Source organism: Bufo gargarizans, chromosome 2, assembly GCF_014858855.1.
Source record: "Bufo gargarizans isolate SCDJY-AF-19 chromosome 2, ASM1485885v1, whole genome shotgun sequence".
NCBI lineage: Eukaryota > Metazoa > Chordata > Amphibia > Anura > Bufonidae > Bufo > Bufo gargarizans.
In genome coordinates, this window is record NC_058081.1 from 572,104,400 (window position 1) to 572,131,837 (window position 27,438).

General features: G+C 45.5%; 1 protein-coding gene across 5 annotated transcripts in view; it reads right to left on the bottom strand.

Moving 5' to 3' along the window:
• Positions 1–27,438, bottom strand: part of LOC122928662 (protein CEPU-1-like) — a 744,346-nt gene that overhangs the window by 45,958 nt on the left and 670,950 nt on the right. For all 5 annotated transcript variants that reach the window (XR_006387916.1, XM_044281728.1, XM_044281727.1 and 2 more), the window contains exon 5: positions 9,004–9,138. Coding sequence is in view for 4 of the 5 variants with exons in the window: in XM_044281728.1 (XP_044137663.1) it covers positions 9,004–9,138 (135 nt within the window). In the remaining variant the exon portion in view is untranslated. The remainder of the gene's footprint in view (positions 1–9,003; positions 9,139–27,438) is intronic.

A 27,438-nucleotide genomic window follows, 5' to 3' on the forward strand; every position in this document is an offset into this window, starting at 1 on the left:
TTCCTTTAGGTGTTTAGGTATTACAGCAATCAAATGAAAATTATGTTTTAACATAAGGGTCAGAAACAGGGTTTTGTTTAGCCTCTTGGCTATTAGTTTTTCTATGTAAGTACACTGGACAGCTAAGAGGTCTATTTTCCTGTACGGTTTATGTATGGAGCGCACTGTCCAGAGATCAAAGACAGGACTATACGGTATACTATACTGTTCAACAGTCCAATATATTGTGCATAAGACTGTACTATAACTGCCTCCTGTGCATTCATAGCAGACCCCACCCAGTGCCACCAAGCCACCCACTGATCCATGCCACAAAGACCAGACGCCCCTGACAGATTTGGTGCTTAAAGAAAGGTAGGGATTCGGTCTTCTGAGAGGTAAATTTAAAATGGGCAAAATTAGCTATTTCTGCATGGAAGACATAATAGAGAAGACTAGTAATGGTTTCCCTGCATAAAAAGCAACCTGATAAATGTTGTATAGGCCTACGTATTTTATATATATATATATATATATATATATATATATATGAATAACTGCAATTTTCGTACTCCTCCTCAGCTAAAAATACTCCTCAAAAATGGTAAGAGGAATATTTTTACTCTTCCGGAAAAAAATGTAGTGTGACCTCTGATTGTATATGTGCAGCTGGTATTACACCTCCTTGCATATAGTGATATGGTTTCTTCTGGTATGTAATGAGATTTATATATATATATATATATATATATATATATATATATTATTATATTATTATATCATGAAATATAGATATATTACACACATATATATATATATATATATATATATATATATTTTGTGACACAGTGAGAGGTTTTGTCTGGGAAAACAGGCATTTTCCTCCCAGCATTTGCTGCTGGGCTGATTTACAGCCAGGTGAGGTCAAATACTGGACCAGATTTTAAGTGCCGGTCCGGGTTTTGGCAGCACCTGGCTGTCCTTAAATAGGCAGCTGGGCTCAGAAGCTAGGTATCTGTATTGGGATCTGGGAGCCTTGTGTCTGGATGAAGGCTTGCAACCTGTTTGGCATGAAAACAGGATGGTACTGCTATGGTCAAGGACTCTGAGGCTGAATTGCCGGATGGTGTGAATTACCACCAACGCTGCAAGGTGACTTTTATGTTTGATTATGACAGCTTGTTTTCTCACTTGCCTAAAGTATGAAAAAAAAAACTAAAGAAACTGTTTGATTTAAAGAACTTGTTGTAGCCTCTATACTGCGTCCGCTAATCCTGTCTATCAGAGCGAAACCCCACAATTGGTGGAGGATGTAGGCAAGAGCAGTAAGGTTGGCATGAACACAGATTTTTTTAGTTTCTAAATTTTTCAGTCACTGTTGTATTTCATACCTTAAATCATCTGTATTACAACCAGCGCCCCACGACAAAATGGAAGCTGTTGTGAGCGCCCTCATGGAGGCTAATCTGCAGCAGCAACAGACAAACCTGCAGCAACGCGAGGCTAATAAAGCAGCAGCAAGAGACTAACCAGTTGCTGCTACAACATGCCATGGCTTTGCAGACAGCAGGAGCAACCCCAAGTGTCCACGGTGCCCGGAAAGCAGTCAGTGCCGCGATTACTAAGATGACTCCTGCAGACGACATCGAAAACAACCTGGCGATGTACGAGAAAGTGGCCATCAGGGAAAAGCTACCCCGTGGATAGTGGGCTGAGGTCATCGCTCTGTTCCTGGCATCCGATTCCCAGCGCGTGTATTTCGACTTGCTGGGCCATCAAGCGGCCGACAACCAGAAAGTCAAGGGTGAGATTCTGGCAAGACTGGGGGTGAATGTGTTGGCCTGGGCCCAGTGGGGGTTCAACCTGACTGAGCCTGCAAGACCCCAGTATTATAACTTAATTCACCTCTTGCAAAAATGGCTACAACCTGACGTGCCGAGTCCCAAAGCTATGCTGGATCGTATGTTAGCCAATATGTTCTGGAGGGCTTTGCCATACCCTCTCCAGCACTGGATCGGTCAGGTGTCTCCTGGCAATGCCCTTGAGATGGTGGACCTGGTGGAATGCTATGAAGCTACCAGGAATCTAAAGGAGGGTTCTGTCGGGAAGGGAGTAGGCAAACCACAGAGATTTGAGCCAATAAAACCCGCCCGGGATGTGCCCATCGGTGTCAGGAGCCTGGCTATGAAAGGGCTGACTGTCCCCCTCGGGTTGAGCCCATGGACACTAACTATGGCTACCGTCAGTCGATATATGTCAGGAAGCTGTGTGCAACAGGTACCCCAGAGTATCTAGATCACTTGTGCCAGGTGGAAGTGGGAAACACTCCGGCAGATGCTCTGCTGGACTCAGGGAGTCTGGTGACCCTAGTAAGGGCTACCCCGGTCCGCTGAGTATACTGGCCGGGAAGTTGGGTTGATATGCATTCACGGAGACTTAAAAGACTACACCACCGCGCTGCTGTCTCAAATTACGGTGGCCGGTAGATGGACGCTACAAATCTACATTATGAACTCATAATAGGGAAAGACTTCCCGGTACCGTGGCCTGCTATGAGAGTGACTGATACCAATGAGACAGGGGTAACCCTAGCAGAGTGACCCGGCTCAGGGGGGATACCAGAACCCTTGGAACCTTAGAGCGAAGGGCCAGTAGTAGGGGTTACTTCCACTTCGGTGGAAGAGGGAGGGACAACCCTGCTAACTGTGATGGTGGGAGACGTGGAGGACTTGCCGCTGGGTCCTGAATTGGCAGACCTAAATGTCTCAGGGGATAATTTTGGTACCGCCCAACGTCGGGACCCAACCCTATCCCGCGCCTGGGAAAATGTGTTAATAGTAGATGGTGAACCACAACAACCTGGGGCAGAGCCAGTGTTTCCCTGTTTTGTGTTTCATCAGGATATGTTGGATCGGGTAAACCAACTACAGGGTGAGCCTATTGAACAGTTGGGGGTCCCCAAGGCTTATCACAAGCTCGTGGTAGATCTAGCCCACCAACACTTTCTCGGGGGTCACCTGGGGCTGCAGAAAACTCAGTATCGCATTCTACAGCGGTTTTACTGGCCCAGCATATTCAAGGAAGTGGAAGAGTTTTGTAAGTCTTGCCCGACCTGCCAGATAACTAGGCCCCAGCCACATTTTTGTAGTCCCCTAGTACCTCTCTCGATTATCGAAATACCGTTTGACCAAATAGCTAATGCTATGGACCTCATAGTCTCAGTACTGAAGTCTGCCAGAGGGCATCAACACATCTTAGTCATTCTAGACTATGCCACTCCCCACTGCGACATACCTTGGCCAAACTCGTAGCAAACGAATTAATGGAGATGTTTTCCCGAGTAGGATTACCTAAAGAGGTTCTGACCGACCAAGGGACCCCTTTTATGTCCAAGGTGATGAGGGAAATCTGTAGTTTGCTGCGGGCACGGCCCCTCCGTTCAGTAGATGAATTCTTTTTAGCCCTGGGTCAGATATATGATGATCCGGATCGTATTGCTCTGGCTGAGTCTAGACTACGTCTATTATGCTCAGAATTTCGGAGATGGGCAGCTGATACTGGTTGGAATGATGCTGCACTCCGAAGTCAATTTTGCCATGGTCTTTCAGAGGGATCGAAAGATGCATTTGCCTTTCATGAAAGGCCTATTTCTTTGGACTCTGCTATGTCTCAGGCCGTTCGTATTGACAGGCGTCTTAGACAGAAATGAGAGATCTCTACTTTCTGTCATACTCAGTCCCAGGACAGTGCAGCTGTCCCATTCTGTGCGCAGGGGTCTCAGTCGCTGTCACCCCCTTCTGAGCAGGAGCCCATGCAGCTGGGGTTGATTGCTTCTGACAATAGAAGATTCAGCCCGCATGGGAGGGTTTGTTTTTGTGGTATAAATAATTTGGCAAATATTTGTCCCTCTAGGAGATTCAGGCAGTTCTCTGGGAGTAATAAAAAAACAAAGAGGAAAAAATCTTTTAAAAATGTTCCGTCTGTTACTATTGGCAGGGTTGAGGCGGAAATTGAAGGTTTTCCGTTTGCTTGTAGTTCCCGTTTTGTCCTGCCTGCTAGGGTGGCGCTAGAGAGCAAGAGCATTTTTTGTGAGATTTTTGTGGATAGTGGAGCAGCGGTCAATCTCATTGACAATCAATTTGCAATAACTCATGGTTTCCAGGTGTGCACTTTGGGAAAGGATATTTCCTGTTTTTGCTATTGATTCCGCTCCACTTTCTCAGAAATCATTAAAGGGCATAGTTCACAATATCCGTTTAATTGTGAGTGATGCTCATGTTGAGGATGTGTCATGTTTCGTCCTTAGCGGTTTGCCTACTCCTCTGGTGTTGGGGCCACCCTGGCTCACTAAACATAACCCCACCATTGATTGGCAAGCGAGGCAAATAAATGGTTGGAGTGACTTTTGCAGAGAGAATTGCCTCACGACATCTGTTTCTGAGGTTGCTACTAAGACTGTACCATCTTTTCTCTCTGAATTTTCGGATGTCTTCTCTGAGAGTGGAGTTCAGGATTTGCCCCCGCACAGGGAGTACGATTGCCCTATTAATCTCATCCCAGGCGCCAAGCTGCCTAAATCTCGTTTATACAATCTTTCCCAACCTGAAAGGATCGCTATGCGTGCTTATATCTCTGAGAGTCTGAGAAAAGGACACATACGACCCTCGAAGTCAACCTGTTGCCGCTGGTTTTTTCTTTGTTAAGAAAAAAGATGGTTCTTTAAGACCTTGTCTGGATTTCAGGGAGCTGAACAGTATCACTATTCGTGACCCTTATCCGCTTCCTCTTATCCCGGACCTGTTTAACCAGGTTGTTGGGGCTAAAGTCTTTTCCAAATTAGATCTAAGAGGGGCATACAACCGGGTCAGGGTCAGAGAAGGAGACGAATGGAAGACGGCCTTCAATACCCCTGAGGGCCATTTTGAAAATTTGGTTATGCCTTTTGGTTTGATGAATGCCCCAGCCGTTTTTCAGCATTTCGTGAACAGCATTTTTTATCATTTGATGGGAAAATTTGTATTAGTGTATCTGGATGACATTTAGATTTTTTCTCCTGATTTCAAAACTCATAAGGAACATTTACGTCAGGTCTTGCTCATCCTGCGGGAGAATAAATTATATGCGAAAGTGGAAAAATGTGTGTTTGCGGTTCCAGAAATTCAATTTCTGGGGTTTCTTCTCTCCGCTTCTGGTTTTCGCATGGACCCCGAGAAGGTCCGCGCTGGGAGCTTCCTGAGAATCAGAAGGCGCTGATGCGTTTTTTGGGCTTTGCCAATTATTACAGGAAGTTTATTTTGAATTATGCCTCTATTGTTAAACCACTCACTGATATGATCAGAAAGGGGGTAGATTTTTCTTCTTGGTCGGTAGAGGCGCGTAAGGCTTTTTCTAATATCAAGGAGAGTTTTGCTTCCGCTCCCATCTTGGTGCAACCTGATATTTCTTTACCCTTCATAGTTGAGGTTGATGCTTCTGAGGTGGGTGTGGGTGCGGTCTTGTCTCAGGGTTCCTCTCCTGCCAAATGGCGACCGTGTGCCTTTTTCTCGAAAAAACTCTCCTCCGCAGAGAGAAATTACGATGTGGGAGGGAATTGTTGACCATCAAGTTGGCTTTTGAGGAATGGCGCCATTGGCTAGAGGGAGCCAGACACCCTATTACCGTGTTTACTGACCATAAAAATCTGGCCTACTTGGAGTCAGCCAAGCATCTGAACCCGAGACAGGCCAGATGGTCTTTGTTCTCTTCAAGATTTAATTTTGTTCTCACGTTCCGCCCTGGGGTTAAGAATGTGAAGGCAGATGCCCTGTCACGTTGTTTTCTGGGAGGCGGGAATTTTGAAGACCCGGGTCCCATTTTGGCCGAAGGTGTAGTGGTCTCTGCTCTTTTTTCAGAATTGGAGGCAGAGGTGCAGGCAGCCCAGTCAGAGGCTCCTGATCTTTGTCTTCCTGGGAGGTTGTTTGTGCCTCTCGCTTTAAGACACAAGATTTTTAAGGAACACCACGATACGGTCCTTGCTGGGCACCCGGGGGCAAGAGCCACACTGTATCTCATCGCTCGGAGATTCTGGTGGCCTGCGCTTCGTAAGTCGGTTGAGGGTTTTGTGGCAGCCTGCGAGACTTGCGCTCGTGCCAAAGTCCCTCATTCACGGCCGTCAGGTCCTCTCCTTCCCTTACCCATTCCTTCCCGTCCTTGGACACATCTGTCCATGGACTTCATAACAGACCTGCCTCATTCCTCGGGGAAGACTGTGATTCTGGTGGTGGTGGACCGTTTTAGCAAAATGGTGCATTTCATCCCTTTTCCTGGTTTGCCCAATGCTAAGACGCTGGCGCAGGCATTTATTGATCACATTGTCAAATTGCACGGTATTCCTTCAGACATAGTCTCTGATAGGGGCACGCAGTTTGTTTCCAGATTCTGGAAGGCTTTCTGTTCGCGCTTGGGGGTTCAGTTGTCATTCTCTTCTGCTTTCCACCTGCAGTCGAATGGCCAGACAGAGCGCGTCAATCAGAATCTGGAGACATATCTGCGCTGTTTTGTGGTGGAGAATCAGGAGGATTGGTGTTCTTTTTTGTCCCTTGCTGAGTTTGCTTTAAATAACCGTCGTCAGGAGTCCTCTGATAAGCCACCATTTTTTAGTGCATATGGGTTTCATCCGCAGTTTGGGACTTTCTCGGGAGAGGGGTCTTCTGGTTTACCTGATGAGGACAGATTCTCCTCGTCTTTGTCATCTATTTGGCAAAAGATTCCGAATAATCTAAAGAGCATGAGTGAGAGATATAAGCGTGTGGCAGATAAGAGACGTGTGCTTGGTCCGGACCTGAATGTTGGTGATCTGGTGTGGTTGTCTACCAAGAATATAAAATTGAAGGTTCCCTCCTGGAAGTTGGGTCCTAGGTTTATTGGGCCTTACAAAATCCTGTCTGTCATCAATCCTGTTGCCTACCGTCTTGATCTTCCTCAGACTTGGAAGATCCATAATGTTTTTCATAAGTCCTTATTGAAACCTTATGTTCAACCCATTGTACCCTCGCCTTTGCCTCCTCCTCCGATTATGGTTGATGGGAATCTTGAATTTCAGGTCTCTAGGATTGTGGATTCTCGTCTTGTCCGCGGTTCTCTCCAGTACCTTGTTCATTGGGAGGGTTATGGTCCTGAGGAGAGGATGTGGGTCCCAGTGACGGACATTAAGGCCTCTCGTCTCATCAGGGCTTTCCATAGGTCCCATCCTGAGAAGGTGGGCTCTGAGTGTGCGGAGTCCACTCGTAGAGGGAGGGGTACTGTCACAACCAGACAGCTGAGAAGCTCTGACAGAAGCCTTTCAGAACCTCCTCCTTGAGTTTTCCTTGTTATGGTGTTCAGTTCCTCATCTCGTTAGCCTCTCTCAGCTGTCATGTAGTTAGACTGATTGCATCCCTTTAAATTCCGCCCCATAATGCATTAATGGGCGGCTTATACTACTTCCTGGAGTGTGTGTGCATGCTGATCCTGTTTCCCAGTCTGCTACAAAGTTAAGTGCTGTACATTTATCTGTTATTTTCTGTTTGCTGGATCCCAGGTGACCCTGATTCCCTCCGTGTCTGGTGTAGGGAGCCGGTGGCCGTGTCCCCTCACTATTGTAGGGTGTTCAGGGGTTATATAGTTGAGGTACGTGGATATGCAACCATCCACCTTTGGGATCTTTGCATAGGCTGAGCAGCCAGGGAAAGTGCCAGGTTTTGTGCAGGGGTCTCCCTTTTGGTTCCTTAGCTTTGGATCCAGTGAGTCATATATGCATGTTGCATTGTCTTGTTTCCTGTACACCATCCGTGACAAATTTCTTGCCTTATAAATGGGGTTGGGACCATCAGTTGCGTTGTGGAGAAGTCAGGTGGATACACAGCTGATAGTCCTACTGAATAGACTGTTAGAATTTGTATTATGGCAAGAAAAAAGCAGCTAAGTAAAGAAAAACGAGTGGCCATCATTACTTTAAGAAATGAAGGTCAGTCAGTCCGAAAAATTGGGAAAACTTTGAAAGTGTCCCCAAGTGCAGTCACAAAAACCATCAAGCGCTACAAAGAAACTGGCTCACGTGCGGACCGCCCCAGGAAAGCAAGACCAAGAGTCACCTCTGCTGCGGGGGATAAGTTCATCCGAGTCACCAGCATCAGAAATCGCAGGTTAACAGCAGCTCAGATTAGAGACCAGGTCAATGCCACAGCATCTTGCAGTGGCATGCTATTCCATCCGGTTTGCGTTTAGTTGGACCATCATTTATTTTTCAACAGGACAATGACCCCAAACACACCTCCAGGCTGTGTAAGGGCTATTTGACCATGAAGGAGAGTGATGGGGTGCTGCACCAGATGACCTTGCCTCCACAGTCACCGGACCTGAACCCAATCGAGATGGTTTGGGATGAGCTGGACCGCAGAGTGAAGGCAAAAGGGCCGACAAGTGCTAAGCATCTCTGGGAACTCCTTCAAGACTGTTGGAAGACCATTTCAGGTGACTACCTCTTGAAGCTCATCAAGAGAATGCCAAGAGTGTGCAAAGCAGTAATCAAAGCAAAAGGTGGCTACTTTGAAGAACCTAGAATATGACATATTTTCAGTTGTTTCACACTTTTTTGTATATAATTCCACATGTGTTATTTCATAGTTTTGATACCTTCAGTCTGAATCTACAATTTTCATAGTCAAATAAAGAAAACTCTTTGAATGAGAAGGTGTGTCCAAACTTTTGGTCTGTACTGTATATATATATATATATATATATATACATACACACACACACAGAAGACATCTTAGATGCACAATATTTGCTGACAGTGAATGAGCTGGGCTCGTTGCCTCCTGGCTGAAGAGGACCAGATACTGCAGGATCCTAGTAAAGTGCAGAGATGTGGGATTGGCAGGAAACTACAGTCGCGTGTCTATTGATTGGTCACTGGCCGGCCAGGATGTTTTCAGAGATAACATAGGCTTTATATTCACAGATGACTGAGACTTTCTTTGTGGATGAGTCAGAGGATTTACTTACAGTTGACTGTAACTTTAACCCTTCGGACGTCTGGGGAAGAGACATCATTGGCAGCGCTGCATTCGTATACCCCAGACTGTTCCCGTGTGATTCCTGTGATCTCCAGATATTCATCTTCACTCATAAAGCCATGTGCTGTAAGAGAAGAACATATGTGTTACATGTCACTAGAATGTTCTGCTGTCCATAGCTCCATAATAGGAGGCAGCAATCACAGATACGTCACATTTATATAATACAGGGCAGGGGAAACTGACCAGAGACTACACTGCCATGAACAAACACGGAACGTGGGCATGAGCAATGCACTTTTCTCAGCGTCAAGAATGATCAATGTTATGTTATGTTATGTTACTAAGTCCTTGTATAGCGCTCTAGAGGAACTCAATCCGATCGAAGCGCTTGTCGACGACTATATTGGTGGGCCCCTCGTCATCCTACACAAAAAGCCAGGTCTTAACCAACCTCCTGAATTCCAGGTAATCTGATGTTGTTCTAATGCATTAGATAGGAAGGGGTTAACCATCCTCCGTCATGTCACCCCTTCTCTCGCTGTCTGTCAGAAGCGGACAGGGTAATTCTAGGTTACGAGCTCGGAGCGGAGCTGGGAAGTAGATGTTCTTGTGCTATAAAAAGAAAGATTGGGGAAATAATCTCTCTTAGCATTTCTGCTGCTTCGTCGACTCATATTTAACCCTTTGTGAGGAGGCAGCGTTTTGGTGTCCTCCTCAAGAGCGGAATAGAGACTGATCGGAGGCAAACTGATGCATTCTGAGCGAATCCTTTTCCATTCAGAATGCATTAGGGTAAAACTGATCCGCTTTGGACCACTTCTGAGAGCCCATTACATATTTCACAAACAGAAAGCCAAAAAGCGAGTGTGAAAATAGCCTAAGGAACAAAAATGCAACATAGTGCCAGGAAACACCCTCATATCACACCTATCATCCTCAGCAACACTACAACTCACTAGAGCCTACGTAAGGTTCTCTAAGTTGATAGCATCCATTACTAGAAATAACCTATACATGGTCCCTGATGAACCAGCTTTTATGTGAAAACGCGTCGGGCCACTTGAAAACAGCAAGTACAAGATCAGCATAGGATTTAGACAGGGTTTTAGCAACGAAGAGGTAGGGTTGCCTCTGTCGGAGCGACTGCTCTGCCTGTAGGCAGGGGTAGTAGAAAGACGCTCTAGAGAAAAAATACGGTGATCCCAATTGCCATCATTTTGCTTGACCCCATTGACAAAGTGTACTGTAAATAAGACGGGCTGGATAACCCTGTATTTAGATATTTGAAATCATTGTATCTCCGACACGCCCATTACCCAGTCACCCACCGGCTGCTGCAAGATCCACCCAAAAGGGGAGGGGTTCCCCCCATTTAAACTGCAGATAGTGGCAGCCGTATAACGGCCACCATGACGCCGATGCTATCGCCTCACCACCCGAGGCGTAGGACACGTCCTGTGCTTAACCTAGCTCCTGATGAGCCCTCATATGGCGAAACGTTGAGCTGAAAATTAGGTTTAAGGTACAGACATAGCGAATCCTAATGTTAACTATTTAGGGCAGACAGCCGTTTGCTGGGTCAGTTCAGACTATTGATTGTTGCAATACAGGGGGTTTATAGCAACTAGTCATTCACTAGTGGAGTAGTCAATGAGGATTACCCACGTGATGCTGATAGTTCCCTTCCCCTTAGCTTTACATAGTCTGGCTGCACATTGACATGGTACACCTATATCTGATATAGCGTGATATTTGCCGGTAAATATATTGCACTACAGCATTTTTTCATAGGAATTATATAAAGGCAGACCCCTCCCCCTCTCCGGTTTTGACGATCCTTTCTAAACAGATTGTAACCCTGTACATTAACTGCCCAGTCATAGCTATCATCCAGCCATGTCTCAGTTATTCCCACTGACAATTTGCAAAAGAGTTTGCTTCTCACCGAGCAAGCACTCTTTGGGGTAGATGAGAGGAAGGGTGACAGAGAGGAGGCTGAGGAAAGTGAGGTAGCTAGCTGGGTAACAGTTAGAAAGCGGGGTAGAGGGAAGAGTGCCAGGGAGGCTAGCCCTGATCTGACACACCCCAACAAGTTTGCACGTTTGGCAGATGAGGGGGATGTCAGTCCAGGGATGGCACTGCCGCAGCCAGACACTTCCTCTGCCAGTCAGGGGAATGCCAGCTCCGGTAAGCAGGGGACCAGGAGAGCAGGGCAGGCCAGACAGGTGCTGGTAGTGAGAGACTCAATTATTAGGGGAACAGATAGGGAAATCTGTCACAAAGACCGTGATCGCCGAACAGTGTGCTGTCTTCCTGGCGCTAGAGTTCGACACATCGCGGATCGGGTTGACAGATTACTGGGAGGGGCTGGAGAAGATCCAGTGGTCATGGTCCATATCGGAACCAATGACAAAGTTAGGGGTAGGTGGAGAGTCCTTAAAAATGATTTCAGGGATTTAGGTCAAAAGCTGAGGGCAAGGACCTCAAAGGTAGTATTTTCCGAAATACTACCTGCACCACGGGCCACACAAGAGAGGCAGCGGGAGATTAGGGAAATTAACAAGTGGCTCAAGAACTGGTGTAGGAAGGAGAGGTTTGGGTTCCTGGAGAACTGGGCCGACTTCTCTATCGGCTACAGGCTCTATTGTAGGGACGGGCTGCACCTCAATGGGGAAGGGGCAGCTGTGTTGGGGAAGAAGATGGCTAGAAGGTTGGAGGAGTGTTTAAACTAGGGACTGGGGGAGAGGGTAATTATGTTATAGAATGGGAAGAGAGTGCAGATAGAGACCGGGGGCAAGGTAGTGAGACTGGGGGAGGAATGGAAGGAGGGACTAGAACAGTTCAGAAGGAAAGGTGTAGAGTAAAAATATACATAAACCTCTCAAATGTATGTATACTAATGCCAGAAGCCTGACTAATAAAACTGGTGAACTGGAATTAGTGATGTGTGAGGAGAACTATGACATAGTGGGAATAACTGAGACATGGCTGGATGATAGCTATGACTGGGCAGTTAATGTACAGGGTTACAGTCTGTTTAGAAAGGATCGTCAAAACCGGAGAGGGGGAGGGGTCTGCCTTTATGTAAAGTCCGGTCTAAAGACCACACTCCGTGAAGATATAAGTGAGGGACAGGAACATGTGGAGTCACTGTGGGTAGAGATACATGGCACTAAAAACAATAATAAATTACTAATAGGAGTTTACTATAAACCACCTAATATACCAGAGTCCACAAAAAATCTACTACTAAACGAGATAGACGAGGCGGCAAATCATAATGAGGTGGTTATTATGGGGGACTTCAACTACCCAGATATAGACTGGGAAACTGAAACTTGTATATCTCATAAAGGAAACAGGTTCTTGGCAATAACCAAAGACAATTACCTCTCCCAACTGGTTCAGGACCCGACTAGAGTGACGGCCATACTGGACTTAGTATTAACCAATAGGCCTGACAGAACAACAGACGTGCAGGTTGGGGGACACCTGGGAAATAGTGACCACAAAGTAATAACCTTCCAATTATCATTCAAGAGAGCGTTTCTACAGGGAGGAACAAAAATACCAAACTTCAAAAAAGCTAAATTTAGCCAACTAAGAGAGGCCATAGGCCTAACTAAATGGGATAAAGTCCTCACAAATAAAAATACAGCCACAAAATGGGATATCTTTAAAAGCATCCTAAAATCTCGTTGTGAGAGGTACATACCGTATGGGAATAAAGGGTTAAGGAACAAAAAGAAACCAATGTGGATAAACAGAACTGTAAAGAAAGCAATAAATAACAAAAAGAAAGCATATAAAACACTAAAACAGGAAGGTAGCACTGAAAAAAATAGAACATGTAAAAAACTAATAAAAGCGGCCAAACTAGAGACTGAAAGATTAATTGCCAAAGAGAGTAAAACTAACCCTAAAATGTTCTTCAATTATATAAATGTTAAAAAGTATAAATCTGAAGGTGTCGGCCCGTTAAAGAGTAATGAGGGGGGAGTCGCAGAGAGCGACGAGGAGAAAGCAAAGCTGTTAAATATTTTTTTCACCAATGTATTCACTGAGGAAAATAAACTGTCAGATGACATGCCGAATGTTGAAATAAATTCCCCATTAAAAGTGTCCTGTCTGACCCAGGAAGAAGTGCAACAGCGACTTAAAAAGATTAAAATAGACAAATCGCCAGGACCGGATGGCATACACCCCCGTATCCTAAGGGAATTAAGTAATGTCATAGCCAGACCCTTATTTCTGATATTTGCAGATTCTATATTGACAGGGAATGTCCCACAGGATTGGCGCATGGCAAATGTGGTGCCAATATTCAAAAAGGGTCCAAAAACAGAGCCTGGAAACTATAGGCCGGTAAGTTTTACATCTGTTGTGGGTAAACTGAAGGTTTTCTGAGAGATGCTATGTTAGAGCATCTTAACGGAAATAAGCAAATAATGCCATACAGGGAGTGCAGAATTATTAGGCAAGTTGTATTTTTGAGGATTAATTTTATTATTGAACAACAACCATGTTCTCAATGAACCCAAAAAACTCATTAATATCAAAGCTGAATATTTTTGGAAGTAGTTTTTAGTTTGTTTTTAGTTTTAGCTATTTTAGGGGGATATCTGTGTGTGCAGGTGACTATTACTGTGCATAATTATTAGGCAACTTAACAAAAAACAAATATATACCCATTTCAATTATTTATTTTTACCAGTGAAACCAATATAACATCTCAACATTCACAAATATACATTTCTGACATTCAAAAACAAAACAAAAACAAATCAGTGACCAATATAGCCACCTTTCTTTGCAAGGACACTCAAAAGCCTGCCATCCATGGATTCTGTCAGTGTTTTCCTCTGTTCACCATCAACATTGCGTGCAGCAGCAACCACAGCCTCCCAGACACTGTTCAGAGAGGTGTACTGTTTTCCCTCCTTGTAAATCTCACATTTGATGATGGACCACAGGTTCTCAATGGGGTTCAGATCAGGTGAACAAGGAGGCCATGTCATTAGATTTTCTTTTTTTATACCCTTTCTTGCCAGCCACACTGTGGAGTACTTGGACGCGTGTGATGGAGCATTGTCCTGCATGAAAATCATGTTTTTCTTGAAGGATGAAGACTTCTTCCTGTACCACTGCTTGAAGAAGGTGTCTTCCAGAAACTGGCAGTAGGACTGGGAGTTGAGCTTGACTCCATCCTCAACCCGAAAAGGCCCCACAAGCTCATCTTTGATGATACCAGCCCAAACCAGTACTCCACCTCCACCTTGCTGGCGTCTGAGTCGGACTGGAGCTCTCTGCCCTTTACCAATCCAGCCACGGGCCCATCCATCTGGCCCATCAAGACTCACTCTCATTTCATCAGTCCATAAAACCTTAGAAAAATCAGTCTTGAGATATTTCTTGGCCCAGTCTTGACGTTTCAGCTTGTGTGTCTTGTTCAGTGGTGGTCGTCTTTCAGCCTTTCTTACCTTGCCATGTCTCTGAGTATTGCACACCTTGTGCTTTTGGGCACTCCAGTGATGTTGCAGCTCTGAAATATGGCCAAACTGGTGGCAAGTGGCATCTTGGCAGCTGCACGCTTGACTTTTCTCAGTTCATGGGCAGTTATTTTGCGCCTTGGTTTTTCTACACGCTTCTTGCGACCCTGTTGACTATTTTGAATGAAACGCTTGATTGTTCGATGATCACGCTTCTGAAGCTTTGCAATTTTAAGAGTGATGCATCCCTCTGCAAGATATCTCACTATTTTTTAACTTTTCTGAGCCTGTCAAGTCCTTCTTTTGACCCATTTTGCCAAAGGAAAGGAAGTTGCCTACTAATTATGCACACCTGATATAGGGTGTTGTTGTCATTAGACCACACCCCTTCTCATTACAGAGATGCACATCACCTAATATGCTTAATTGGTAGTAGGCTTTCAAGCCTATACAGCTTGGAGTAAGACAACATGCATAAAGAGGATGATGTGGTCAAAATACTCATTTGCCTAATAATTCTGCACTCCCTGTATAAGCATGGCTTCGTGAGGGATCGATCATGTCAAACAAATGTAATCAGTTTCTATGAGGAGGTAAGTTCTAGACTTGACAGCGGCGAATCAATGGATGTCGTGTATCTGGACTTCTCCAAAGCATTTGACACTGTACCACATAAAAGGTTAGTATATAAAATGAGAATGCTCGGACTGGGAGAAAACGTCTGTAAGTGGGTAAGTAACTGGCTCAAGGATAGAAAACAGAGGGTGGTTATTAATTGTAAATACTCAGATTGGGTCACTGTCACTAGTGGAGTACCTCAGGGGTCAGTATTGGGCCCTATTCTCTTCAATATATTTATTAATGATCTTGTAGAAGGCTTGCATAGTAAAATATCAATTTTCGCAGATGACACTAAACTTTGTAAAGTAATTAACACTGAAGAGAACAGTATACTGCTACAGAGGGATCTGGATAGATTGGAGGCTTGGGAAGAGAAGTGGCAGATGAGGTTTAACACTGACAAATGTAAAGTTATGCACATGGGAAGGAATAATGCAAGTCACCCATACATACTAAATGATAAAACAGTCTGTAACACTTACATGGAAAAGGATCTAGGAATTTTAATAAACAGCAAACTAAGCTGCAAAAACCAGTAGCAGGCAGCTGCTGTCAAGGCCAATAAGATAATGGGTTGCATCAAAAGGGGCATAGATGCCCGTGATAATAACATAGTCCTACCACTTTACCTACTTCTTTTCGCTAGTCAGACCACACATGGAATACTGTGTACAGTTCTGGGTTCCTGTAAACAAGGCAGACATAGCAGAGCTGGAGTGGGTCCAGACGAGGGCAACTAAAGTAATAACTGAAATGGAGCAACTACAGTACCATGAAAGATTATCAAAATTATGGTTATTCACTTTAGAAAAAAGACGACTGAGGGGAGATCTAATTACTATGTATAAATATATCAGGGGTCAGTACAGAGATCTATGCCATTATCTATTTATCCCCAGGACTATGAAGAGGGGACACAAGTTTGTACACAAGCATAGATGAGGATCTTTACGGTAAGAGCAGTGAGACTATGGAACTCTCTGCCTGAGGAGGTGGTGATGGTGAGTACAATAAAGGAATTCAAGAGGGGCCTGGATGTATTTCTGGAGCGTAATAATATTACAGGCTATAGCTACTAGAGAGGGGTAGTGGATCCAGGGAGTTATTCTGATTGCCTGATTGGAGTCAGGAAGGAATTTTTTATTCCCCTAAAGTGGGGAAAAATTGGCTTCTACCTCACAGTTTTTTTTTTGCCTTCCTCTGGATCAACTTGCAGGATAACAGGCCGAACTGGATGGACAAATGTCTTTTTTTGGCCTTATGTACTACGTTACTACTAAATGAACTTTGAGCGATATTCTAATTTTTTGAATTTTACTTGTATATACAAAATAAGAGCAGATACTGAGAATTACATCCGGTATACAGGACAAGAGAAGTGGTACTCTGCAGTGTCCATATTTACAGAATAAGAGCAGATACTGAGAATTACACGCGGTATACCGGACAAGAGAAGTGGTACACTGCAGTGTCCATATATACAGAATAAGAACAGACACTGAGAATTATATTCAGTATACAAGACAAGAGAAGTGGTACTGTGCAGTGTCCCTATATACAGAATAAGAGCAAATACTGAGAAATATACACAGTATACAGGGTAAGAGAAATGGCATTGTGCAGCATTCATATACAGAATAAGAGTAGATACTGAGAATTACACCCAGTATACAGGACAGGAGAAGTGGTACTGTGCAGTGTCCATATATACAGAAAAGAGCAGATACTGAGAATGACACCAAGTATACAGGACAAGAGAAGTGGTACTGTGCAATATCCATATATACAGAATAAGAACAGATACTTAGGAATACACACAGAATACAAGAAAAAAATGGTACTGTGCAATAACCATACATACTTAATAAGAGAAAATACTAAGAATTACACCCAGTATACAGGACAAGATAAGTGATACTGTACAGTGTCCATATATACAGAGTAAAAGCAGATACTGAGGATTACACCCAGTATACTGGACAGGAGAAGTGGTGGGAGGAGCTACTGTTCCTTTCCTGTTCCTGTTGTGTGTGAGGATTGGGAGGCTTACCAGCGCTTTGTTTGCCGGGGGAATCGGTACCTTTTCCCCAGGGGGGCGTGCCGGCAGCCGCTGCGGAGATGCGCAAGTGGAGAGGAGGGCCTCCAGAACTGGAGACCTGGGCTTAGATACCTCAGCGCTACTGGAGGTGAATGACGATGCGCCTATGAAGACACCGCAGCAAGCGGCCGTGAGGTCGCAAGCAATGGAGGGCAGCCCCGCAAGAGTCGCAGGCAGGAGGGGCCCCGCTACTAGGAGTGGTCACGATCCCTGCAGTGAGCCCAATGGAGTACCAGGAGAGGTTCGGAGGGGTCCTAGGAGGGCAATCAGAGAAGGTGACGAGGCCAGAGGCTGAGGTAGGTGATTCAGCATGTGGTCTGTCTGTGTCGGTACCTCGGCCCGGCGACAAAATTACTATAAAGAAGCCTGGTGTTAATGTTGGGGGCACTTCCTGCCCAGTGGCTAAGAGACTGCTTAATTGGGGTATTTTGGGCCCTAAAGAGTCTTCAGAAACCTTTTCCTCCCGAATAGCATATTTTCTCAACATGCAAGAGGAGGTCAAGAGGGAATTAAAAAGACTTAATATGGAGTAGGCCTGCACAGTATATCGCCAAAGCAATCGCAATTAATTGCCAATTGGCCGACCCAAAAATGCTGCAATTATATTACCATATTTTTCGCTTTATAAGACAAACTTTTTCCCCCCCAAAAGTGGGGGGAAAATGGCAGCGCGATGGTTGACTTTTTACGTGGTTGACACGGATGTATCGCCGGCCGCTATGCTGCACAGCGCGGCCGGCAATACATCAGTTACAGTATGGGGAGGGGGGAGGGGCTGGAGGCAAGTCGTTATTTTAATGAACAAATGTTCTTTTATTTATTCTATTTTATTTATCTGTTCTGTGCAGTGCTATTAAGAAAATGGCAAGTTTTGTACTTTGTACTTTTGCAGTAATGCAAATATATTATTTAATTTAGTAAAAGATGTTTTATTTTGAAAAACACTGTGCATTTCAGTTCTTGAGTTAAGCATAACTACATTTCTGCATTATCAGTAATTTGTGTGTGCTTTTGCCTTGAAAATCCAAGCAAATAGACCTCTAGCACAATTCCCTTAAAATATTGCATCACATACCGTTATCGCAATTTTTAGGGCCCTAATCGCAATCGCACAAAATTCCCATATCGTGCAGCCCTAATATGGAGTATGAAAACGTAAAAATGCAAGAGAAAATGTCACCTAAGACAAAGAAGGCAATCCTCTCCTCCAGACTAGTGAAGTGGGAGGAGCTAATCACGGTTTTGAAGGAGAAGATTGACATTGAGAAAAATGTCGGCCCATTCTTTGAAAAATTCTGATATGACTGCAGATTTGAGTGTATATCTAGACTATCCGGTACGCTCTGTCAGGGCAGTAGCCTGGAAGCCAGGGGAAGGTGGTACATGGAACACAAGATTTGGAGGCGGACTCTCTACCTTGTGGCCGGGAGACCACTTAGACATGATTGCGGCTGTCTCCAGGGATGAAAGTGGGTCTGGGGGAAGGCTAATGGTGGAAGTCAGGCATCTGGAGTCCCCGGTGGGCGGACTGTATTTTGGGGATGAGGAGGTCCCTGAGGATGAGTTGGTGAAAATCAGAAAAGGAGAAAATAAAACTGTGAAAGAAGAAGAAGTGCTTAGATTTGTGCCTTTTGAATCCACTGCTGTGCCCAGCCCAGTTCCCGTAGTGGAATCAGGTCAAACAGTGCAGGAGATTGATTCTAAGAGAATGACAGGAGGTACCCCCCTTTACTGTAGTGATAGGGTGGTCACAAGAAGCGCAGGAGGTAAAACCCCAAACAGTGTGGCGGACAAGGAGGTGAGGCGAACGGACAAGGTTGTGAGGATTGCGGTCAAGGTTCAAGGTAGTAGTGCTGAGAAAGAGGAGAAGAAAACACTAGAAACTGATAAGTGTCAAAATTGTGAAAAGATAATTAAAATCAGTGGAAGGTGTAAATACTTTGGAACCTAGGGAGAACACTGTGGTCAAGCATCCCAGGACTATGCGGGGCACGGAGGTAGTGGGGGGTGCGGGAGATGGGGAGTCCCGTGCGGGTTTTGTGGAGGGCTCCTCAGGGTCCCCCCCCCTAAGTAATACTACGGACTCACCCCACACCAGGGAGCGGCCGTAGGAATGTGGCCCGTCTCTATTGTAGGAGTAAGGAAGCATCAGCTCCTTCTAGAAAGACTGTTGTGGAACTTCTTCTGGGGGCAGGGTTTGTTGCAAATTACATCTTTGCTTTCATACATCCCTACGGCACCGCTATGTTCGACGTCAGCTTTGTTAGGCCCGAGGGTTTGGAGCTCTTCTGGCCTAAATATGAGCTGATAAAGAACACCCTGGAGTGGCGTGGTTTTGCCGTCGAGGTCATCACCCGCCAATCGACTGTGAAGGCAGTGACCGTTTTGAACTGTAATGAATCACTGTCTAGTGTGGACATGATGACTTGGCTTAGTCGATATTGTAGGGTTGGGCAGTTCCCCGCCAAGGTGCTCGATGAGCATGGCATCTGTTCAGGTGCCTAGACTTTCAGCGTTGAGCTGTTTCATCGGGGCAATTCTGTTGCTCTTATTCCCTCCTCTGCCTTCATAGGAAGGGATAGGATTATGGTGGTCTATAGAGGCCAGCTAAAGGTCTGTCACAGGTGCGGCAGTCCCACCCACTTCAGCGCACAATGTGATGTTCGCATGTGCGCGAAGTGTGTGGACACTGGTCATCATGCCGCATCTTGTAGGCAGATTCGGTGCAACCTCTGTGGGGACCTAGGTCACCTGTTTAGTCGCTGTCCACTTGCCGTCGCCAACAGGGTTCAGGGCCGGGCTCAAGATCAGGCAGGCACTAGCCGCGAGGCTGGGTCTGTGGTTGGGAAGGAGCCTGCCCCCGGGACTGAATCAGTTGGTGAGGGGACAAGTGCTGGAACTACTAGCGCTGGAGGAAGCAGACAGGATCCGAAGAAGCAAAGGCCATACAGGATCAGGCGGCAAGAACAATGCCGCAAGGATAGGGAACAGGTGGCAGCTGACCCTTCAGCTGGTCTTTTGGCTGGTCTGGCTGAGTGACCCTGGGTACAGCGACGACGGGGAACCAGAGGCCCAACCTGTGGATGCTAACCTATCGGCCAACCCTGTCTCCTCTTACGGCGAAAGCCTGGACGAGGCGGTAGAGCATGGTTGGAGGGTAGGAGGTACAAGCGGAGTAAGAAGAAGAAGAAAGGAGAGGGTCGTAAGCCCCCTCTGGAGTGGGACCCATCTGTCCCACTCATCCTCGACCAGAGGCCTAAGGAAGGATAAACTTGGTCCCCTCTGGTAGAAGTCTCTAATCGGTACCAGGCCCTTGATGAGGATCCCCCAACTGTTTCAGCTGGGGGGGGAGGAGGATGTGGTGCCAGAGGGTGCGGGGGCTTCCTTGCAGGCTGCCGGGCCCTGTCCTTCAGGGGGTAAATTACCTTCTGGAGGGGGGGGCCAAGCCTGGAACCTGGGGAAAAAGGATGGTATGGATGTCTCTGTATGCTTGAAAAGACAGAAGGAGTGTGATGGTTCAGATTAAAATGCTGATGGTGGTGGGGTGGGAAAAAATAAGGCTATCTAACTCAATCATCAATGATGGCGGAACTCACCCCGTTGACACTGGCAAGCATTAACGTTGCCAGTATTAGGTCAGACACAGCTCATTTCCTGGCCTTTGATTTTTTTTCAGCCGTATTGAAGCTGATATTTTGTTTTTGCAAGAGACCTGGTTAACAAGTACAGCTCTGCTGGCAAAAGCCAAGCGAGAATGGCAGATAGGTTCGTCTTTCTGGTCTTTTGCGGCCGAGTCAAGTAGCGGGGTGGCGGTACTTCTTAAGACCGCCGGAAAAGTGGAATGCAGGAGGATAATTAAGTTAGAAATGGGAAGGTGCCTGAATTTAGATGTCCTCATGGGGAGACAAGAATTGAGACTAATAAACATCTACAGCCCACAGAGTAAGTGGGACCGCAAGTGTCTCGTCATGAGGATTAAGCCTTTTCTTTTTACCAGCTGGCAAGTGATCTTTGGAGGGGACTTCAATAATGTGACGAGGGCCTGTGATAGGGGAGGCTCCAAAGGTGGGTTGGATGCTGATAGAGTTGTGTTGTCTAGGATAGTTGAGGATACTCGTCTGGTGGACGCCCATTTATGGCATAAGCCAGACAACGTAGATTTCACCTTTCATCAGTGAAATCGTAGGTCTAGAATAGATAGGTTTTATTTAAAGGAGGAGGCTGTTTTCTCTGCTTTAGAAGCCGTGGAAGTGGAATTCTCCGACCACTGTTTGATTATTTTCTCTTTGAATGTTGCAGAGACTCCCTGTATGGGCAGAGGAATGTGGAAGCTGAATTAGTCTTTCCTGGAAGAAGTGACAATAAGACAGTCCTTTGAGGATTTCCTTCAGAGCCAGGAACCTTTGGTGGACCTCTGCAACAGTAAGTCGGAGTGGTGGGAGATATTAAAAAAAAGGACGGTGAGGTTTTTCCGTGAGCTTTCTAACCTCAGGAGCTGGGACAGATACTGTCTGTACCAGGAACTGAGGAAGAAACTTGAAAGACTGTTTTTGACAGGGGGTAGCCGTGAGAATATTTCTCATGTGAAATCCTTGCTCAAGAGGTGTCAGTACAATAGATACTCCTCTTTGGTTGCTGAAAGGGATTTCGGGAAGTACCGCTCACCCAACCCCTTTCGAAACTGTAAGATGGCAGTAAAAAGTAAATTTGTGGTAGGCCTGGTCGACCGTACGGGTTCCCTGAATAGGTCCAAATCAGGTCTTTCTACTCTCACCTCTTGGGTTGGAAAGAGCTGGATCAAGACAGTTTTTCAGCTTTCTTGGCTGAAGCTATTCCCAAGGCAGGAATAGACCACTCTTTTGATGTTTTGGCAGAACCTATCAGGCAAGAGGAAGCGGGACTGGCCATTGATAGGCTTAGGCCCAAGAAATCGCCAGGTCTGGATGGCTTAACATTCGAGTGGTACAAGGCTTTCAAGAAACAATTAGTTCCCCTCTTGACCAAGGTGTTTAATGAGCGTCTTTCCTCGGGCACTCTGCCAAAGTCAATGGGTAAGTCAGCCCTGATTATTCTGTCAAAGGGTAAATATCCATCCCGCATTGTGAACTGGAGACCCATATCGCTTCTCAATGTGGACAGGAAGATTCTGGCAAAAATACTTTTCAGCAGATTGGTGAAATTTGCACAGAGACTTCTTTCTGAGGCTCAGCACTGCTCTGTTCCTGGCCGGAGCCGTTCTCAGTGGTCGAGAAGCCGTGGAGAGGGGCAGGGCGGGCCTTTGGAAAGGGTTTCTGTTATCTTAGGACCAGGCGAAGGCTTTAGACTGGGTGAACCATGAGTACCTGTGGCCCGTTCTCTTGTGGTATGGTCTACCTGGGAGGTTTGTAGACTGGTTAAAAACTTTGTATAAAGGGGCGGAGAGTTTCCTGTTGATTAATGGTTGGTCGGGTCACCTTTTGAGGTGGCTTCTGGTGTCCGCCAGGGATGTCCTTTAAGCCCTTTACTGTATTTGCTTTGCTGTGTTTTTGCGATTGATCCTTTTATTAGAATGGTAGATCGTGGACCATTGGCAGGGGTGGGGATGGAACTGGCGGGGTGGGGCGGTGCGGGAGCTATCTCTGAAGGTGGTAGCGTATGCCGATGATGTCTCTATTCTTGCCTCTTCGGAAGAGGAGGTGAGCTCGGTGATGTCGAGGGTGGACAGCTATTCAGAGGTTTCTGGGTCTTAGATCAACCGGGAGAAATGTGAGACTCTCTGGCTGGGAGAAGTGGATCCTGTCTTCGATCTCCAGGGCACTCTTCCAGAACTCCAGAAGTCTGTAAAGATCTTAGGCATCAATTTTGGCCAGGATGGAGATCATCAGCAAAATTGGGAGAGTAGACTAAAAGATGTCGCCCAAAAGGTGGACCGTTGAATGGGATGGTCTTTATCCTTCAGGGAAGGTTCAAAGCCTACCTGATCCCATGCTTCTGTATCTAAGCAGTGTTCGTGTTTTGCCAGGGTCTCTCTGGGCTACGGTCTACAGACTTTTCCCAGATGTTTTGGGGAAACAGGCTGAACCTAATAAAGAGAGAGTTACTTACCGCACAAAGAGACTAGGCGGGTTGGATATGGTCTACCCGGTGGTATTCTTAACAAATACCTTTTTAAAAATTAATATTGCAAACCTCTGGAAAGAGAGGGCTCCTTTGCGGGTAATTTCCTGTAGGGAATGGATTCGGCCCTTCTTCCAGGAATGGGAGACAGGAGGGCGAGTGAAAGACCTACGTGCGTCACATGGATATCTTTCGGCTTATGTTGCCCCGGTTCTGAGAATCCTGAGACGGTAGTGTCTGGAGAAGGGAGAGGTAGAGACCATGTCAAGGTTTTTACTTGAAAGGAAGGTTCTATCTTACCTTTTTAAGCCCCACTGGCCTTGAGGGACTGCCCAAGTCAGGATCTGGTGGGTGGGCTGTCTGTTGAATTCAGAAAGGATCCCTAAGAAAGTTTGGGATGTGACTTGGCGCTGTTTCCGCAGCAAGCTATATGTAAGAGACAATGTAAAGTGTAGAAACTCCGAGGCAAGGGGTTGTCCCCGGGAGGAGTGTGGTAACCTGCTGGAAACCATGGACCACTTCTTACTTCACTGTCTCTTTAATATAGAGGTGTACAAAAGGGTGGGGGATTCCATTGGTTGGCCTAGGTTGGCCACCCTGTCCTATGCAGAGTGGGCCTATGGGGCTTTCAAAGACCTTGGTGGGAGGGACCGTCGCACTTTATTCGTAGTTAGTTCAGTGGTTAGGCACCACATCTGGTGTGCACGGTATATAGTGTCAACAAAGAGTCGCAAAATCCTCCCGGTGGAGACGGTATATAGGAACATCATGGGTGACCTGGTGAAGGTACGCTCTCTTGTGTACGAAAGGTAGGGGGACCCCAAGGCCTCTCTTCTGTAGAGGGGCTTCTGTTTTGGGGTTCCTTAGCTAAGTAGTACTCTTTTCCTGGTGGTGGGCTTATATAGCACACTCATAGGTTTTTGTTTTGTTTTGTAATAATGTAAGTATGGAAAGGCTTACGGGTACCAAACCATAGCTGGTTTAGGTGTAATAGTAGTGGTTTATGGTATTTATATTGTACTATATTGTATTATATAGGTATGTTTTGTAGTATGTTAGTATTATGTTATTATATTATTATGTTAGCTTGGAAAAGCCAACATACTGTTATTCGTTGGTGGTTCAGCTTATTATTATTATTCTTGGTGCCCCCTCTCTTTCTAAACGCTCCTCCTCCTACAGATTTGGGGGTACATACACCAAACTTTCCACACTTATTCGTCCTATAGCGATGTTCGTTGCTTGTGCTTTAATAACCGTTCCCACGCCCCTGTGGTGGGCCCCCAAACGCCACTTTTTTCACATAGACCAGTGTTTCCCAACCAGTGTGCCTCCAGCTGTTGCAAAACTACAACTCCCAGCATGCCCAGACAGCATTTGGTTGTGCGGGCATGATGGGAGTTGTAGTTTTGTAACAGCTGGAGGCACACTGGTTGGGAAACACTGACATAGACATTGACAGGGAAAATTTTCAAGTCGCTCTCACTCGCACAGCTTTGAAGCTACATTCCCCAAACTCAGATCACATATTGTTGGTGTCACCCCGAAAAAAACCTGTGAATTTTGGGGGACACCCCAAAGTGGGTGGAGCTAGCAACGGCCAATGAAAATTTAGCAATTTTCTATACGCTACTCCTCCTACAGTTTTAGGAGTACAATTACCAAACTTTGCACACTTGTTCGGCACATACCTGAATAAGTTACTTGTGCTTTGTTAAGCGATTCCACCCTTCGGGCCCCTGGGACGGCCCCCCTGAAGATCCAATTTTTTCCTATAGACTTTCATTGGAAAATGTTCAACTTTTGCCACTCGTACAGCTTTTAAGTTAAATTTGCCAAACTTGGGTCACTTAGTTATGGGGTCAACCTGAAAATTTCTGTCACATTTTGGGGACTCTAAAAAGTGGGCGCAGCCAATCAGATTTCAAGCCAACATCCTGTGGTTTCTTCAGAAACAACACCATCTAGTTATTATTATTCTTGGCGCCCCCTCTCTTTTTAAACGCTACACCTCCTACAGTTTTGGGGGTACATACCCCAAACTTTCCACACTTTTTCGTCCTATAGCGAAGTTCCTTGCTTGTGCTTTAATAACCTCCGGGCCCCAGTGGTGGACCCCCAAACGCCACTCTAAAAAGTGGGCGGAGTCGCAAACAACCAATCAGAATCTCCTTCAATGAGAAAATTTTAATTGCTGCCATTCTCATAGTATTTAAGCCAGAGTACCCAAACTTTGCACCATTCAATGGGTGACTGAAGTTATGAAAAGTGGGCGGAGTCTACAACAGCCAATAAAAATTTCAGCCAATAGTTTAAATGGGAAAATTTAAAACTGCCGCTGCTCTTTGACTGTTAATGGTAGGGTCCTGAAACTAGGCACAGTTGGTCACTGGAGGACTGTGAGAATGTCTGTCTCATTTTGGGGATGCTAAAAAGTGGGTCGAGCCACAAACAACAAATCAGATTTTCCCTATTGACTTCAATGAGAAACCTTTAAAAAGCTGTCATTCTCACAGAATACCCAAACTTGGCACCGTAGGTCAATGGGACTGGGGTCAAAAATATATCAAAAGTGGGTGGAGTCTACAACGGGCAATCAAATTTCTGCCATTTGTTTAAATGGGAAAAATTCAAACTGCCTCTGCTCTTAGACTTTTATTGGCACAGTCTTCAGTGGTGGAAGCCACCAACAGTCAATCAGATTTCAAGCCAACATCCTGTGGTTTCTTCAGAAACGACACCGTCTAGTTATATTAGTATTGTTACGTTTATAGTGGGGTTTAGTTAGGTTGGGAGGGGAGCTGGGAGGGAGGAGGGAGTGTACATATTTTTCTGTTCTAATATATATATATATATATATAAAAACAAGGTGTTTTCCTTGCAAACTGACTGACCCCAGTCCATCTGGGGAAGGACTAGGACTTCTCAACGCTCAGGGTTTATCCCCTTGGAACTTTGGGGGTTATCAGTTTGGTATTTGCTGTGGACTGGTGGTGGGTCAGTTAGATTTATAAGTTGTATATAGTTTGTGTATATTGTGCATATTTTTTATTTAATGGATTTTATATATATAGGAGCAAGATGCAAATATGTAAATATGTATAGTACGGCGTTACGAAAGTGTTTTAAGCGTGAATAGTATTGTAGGTTCTAGTGGGGTGGTGGACTGGTTGGGATGGGTTTAGTAATGTGTTTCGTTTCTGTGTATAGCTATTGTTATGGCCTTTTGTTATTTATTTACAAATTAAAAGAGTCCGTATATACAGAATAAGTGCAGATACTGAGGATTACACCCAGTATACAGGACAGAAGAAGTGGTACTGTGCAGTGACCATATACAGTCCTGATCAAAAGTTTAAGACCACTTGAAAAATAGCAAAACATCATATTTAGCATGGCTGGATATTTACAAGGTTCCAAGTAGAGCTTCAACATGCTGTCTGGAACTGTTGTCCATTTTTGTAAACTTCCCTTGTCATCCATCCCCAAAGGTTCTCAATTGGATTTAGATCAGGGGAACACGCAGGATGGGCCAAAAGAGTGATGTTATTGTCCTGGAAGAAGTCCCTTGTCCTGCGGGCATTGTGTACTGTAGCGCTGTCCTGTTGAAAAACCCAGTCATTACCACACAGTCATGAGGAATGTTCTCTGCAACATCTGGACATAGCCAGCGGCCGTTTGACGCCCCTGCACTTCCTGAAGCTTCATTGTTCCACTGAAGGAAAAAGCACCCCAGACCATTATAGCCCCCCCCCCCCCTGCACTGAGGCGCATAGAAAACATCTCAGGTGGGATCTGCTTGTCATGCCAGTAACGTTGGAAACCATCAGGACCATCAATGTTAAATTTTTTCTCATCAGAGAATAAAAAACTTTCTTCCACCTTTGAGTGTCCCATGTTTGGTGCTCTCTTGCAAAGTCCAAACGAGCAGTTCTGTGGCGTTCAAGGAGACGAGGTCTTTGAAGACTTTTTTGTTTTTGAAGCCCTTCAGTCTCAGATGCCGTCTGATGGTTATGGGGCTGCAGTCAGCACCAGTAAGGGCCTTAATTTGGGTCGAGGATCGTCCAGTGTCTTGACGGACAGCCAATTGGATCCTCCAGGGCTCAGTGCTGATGAC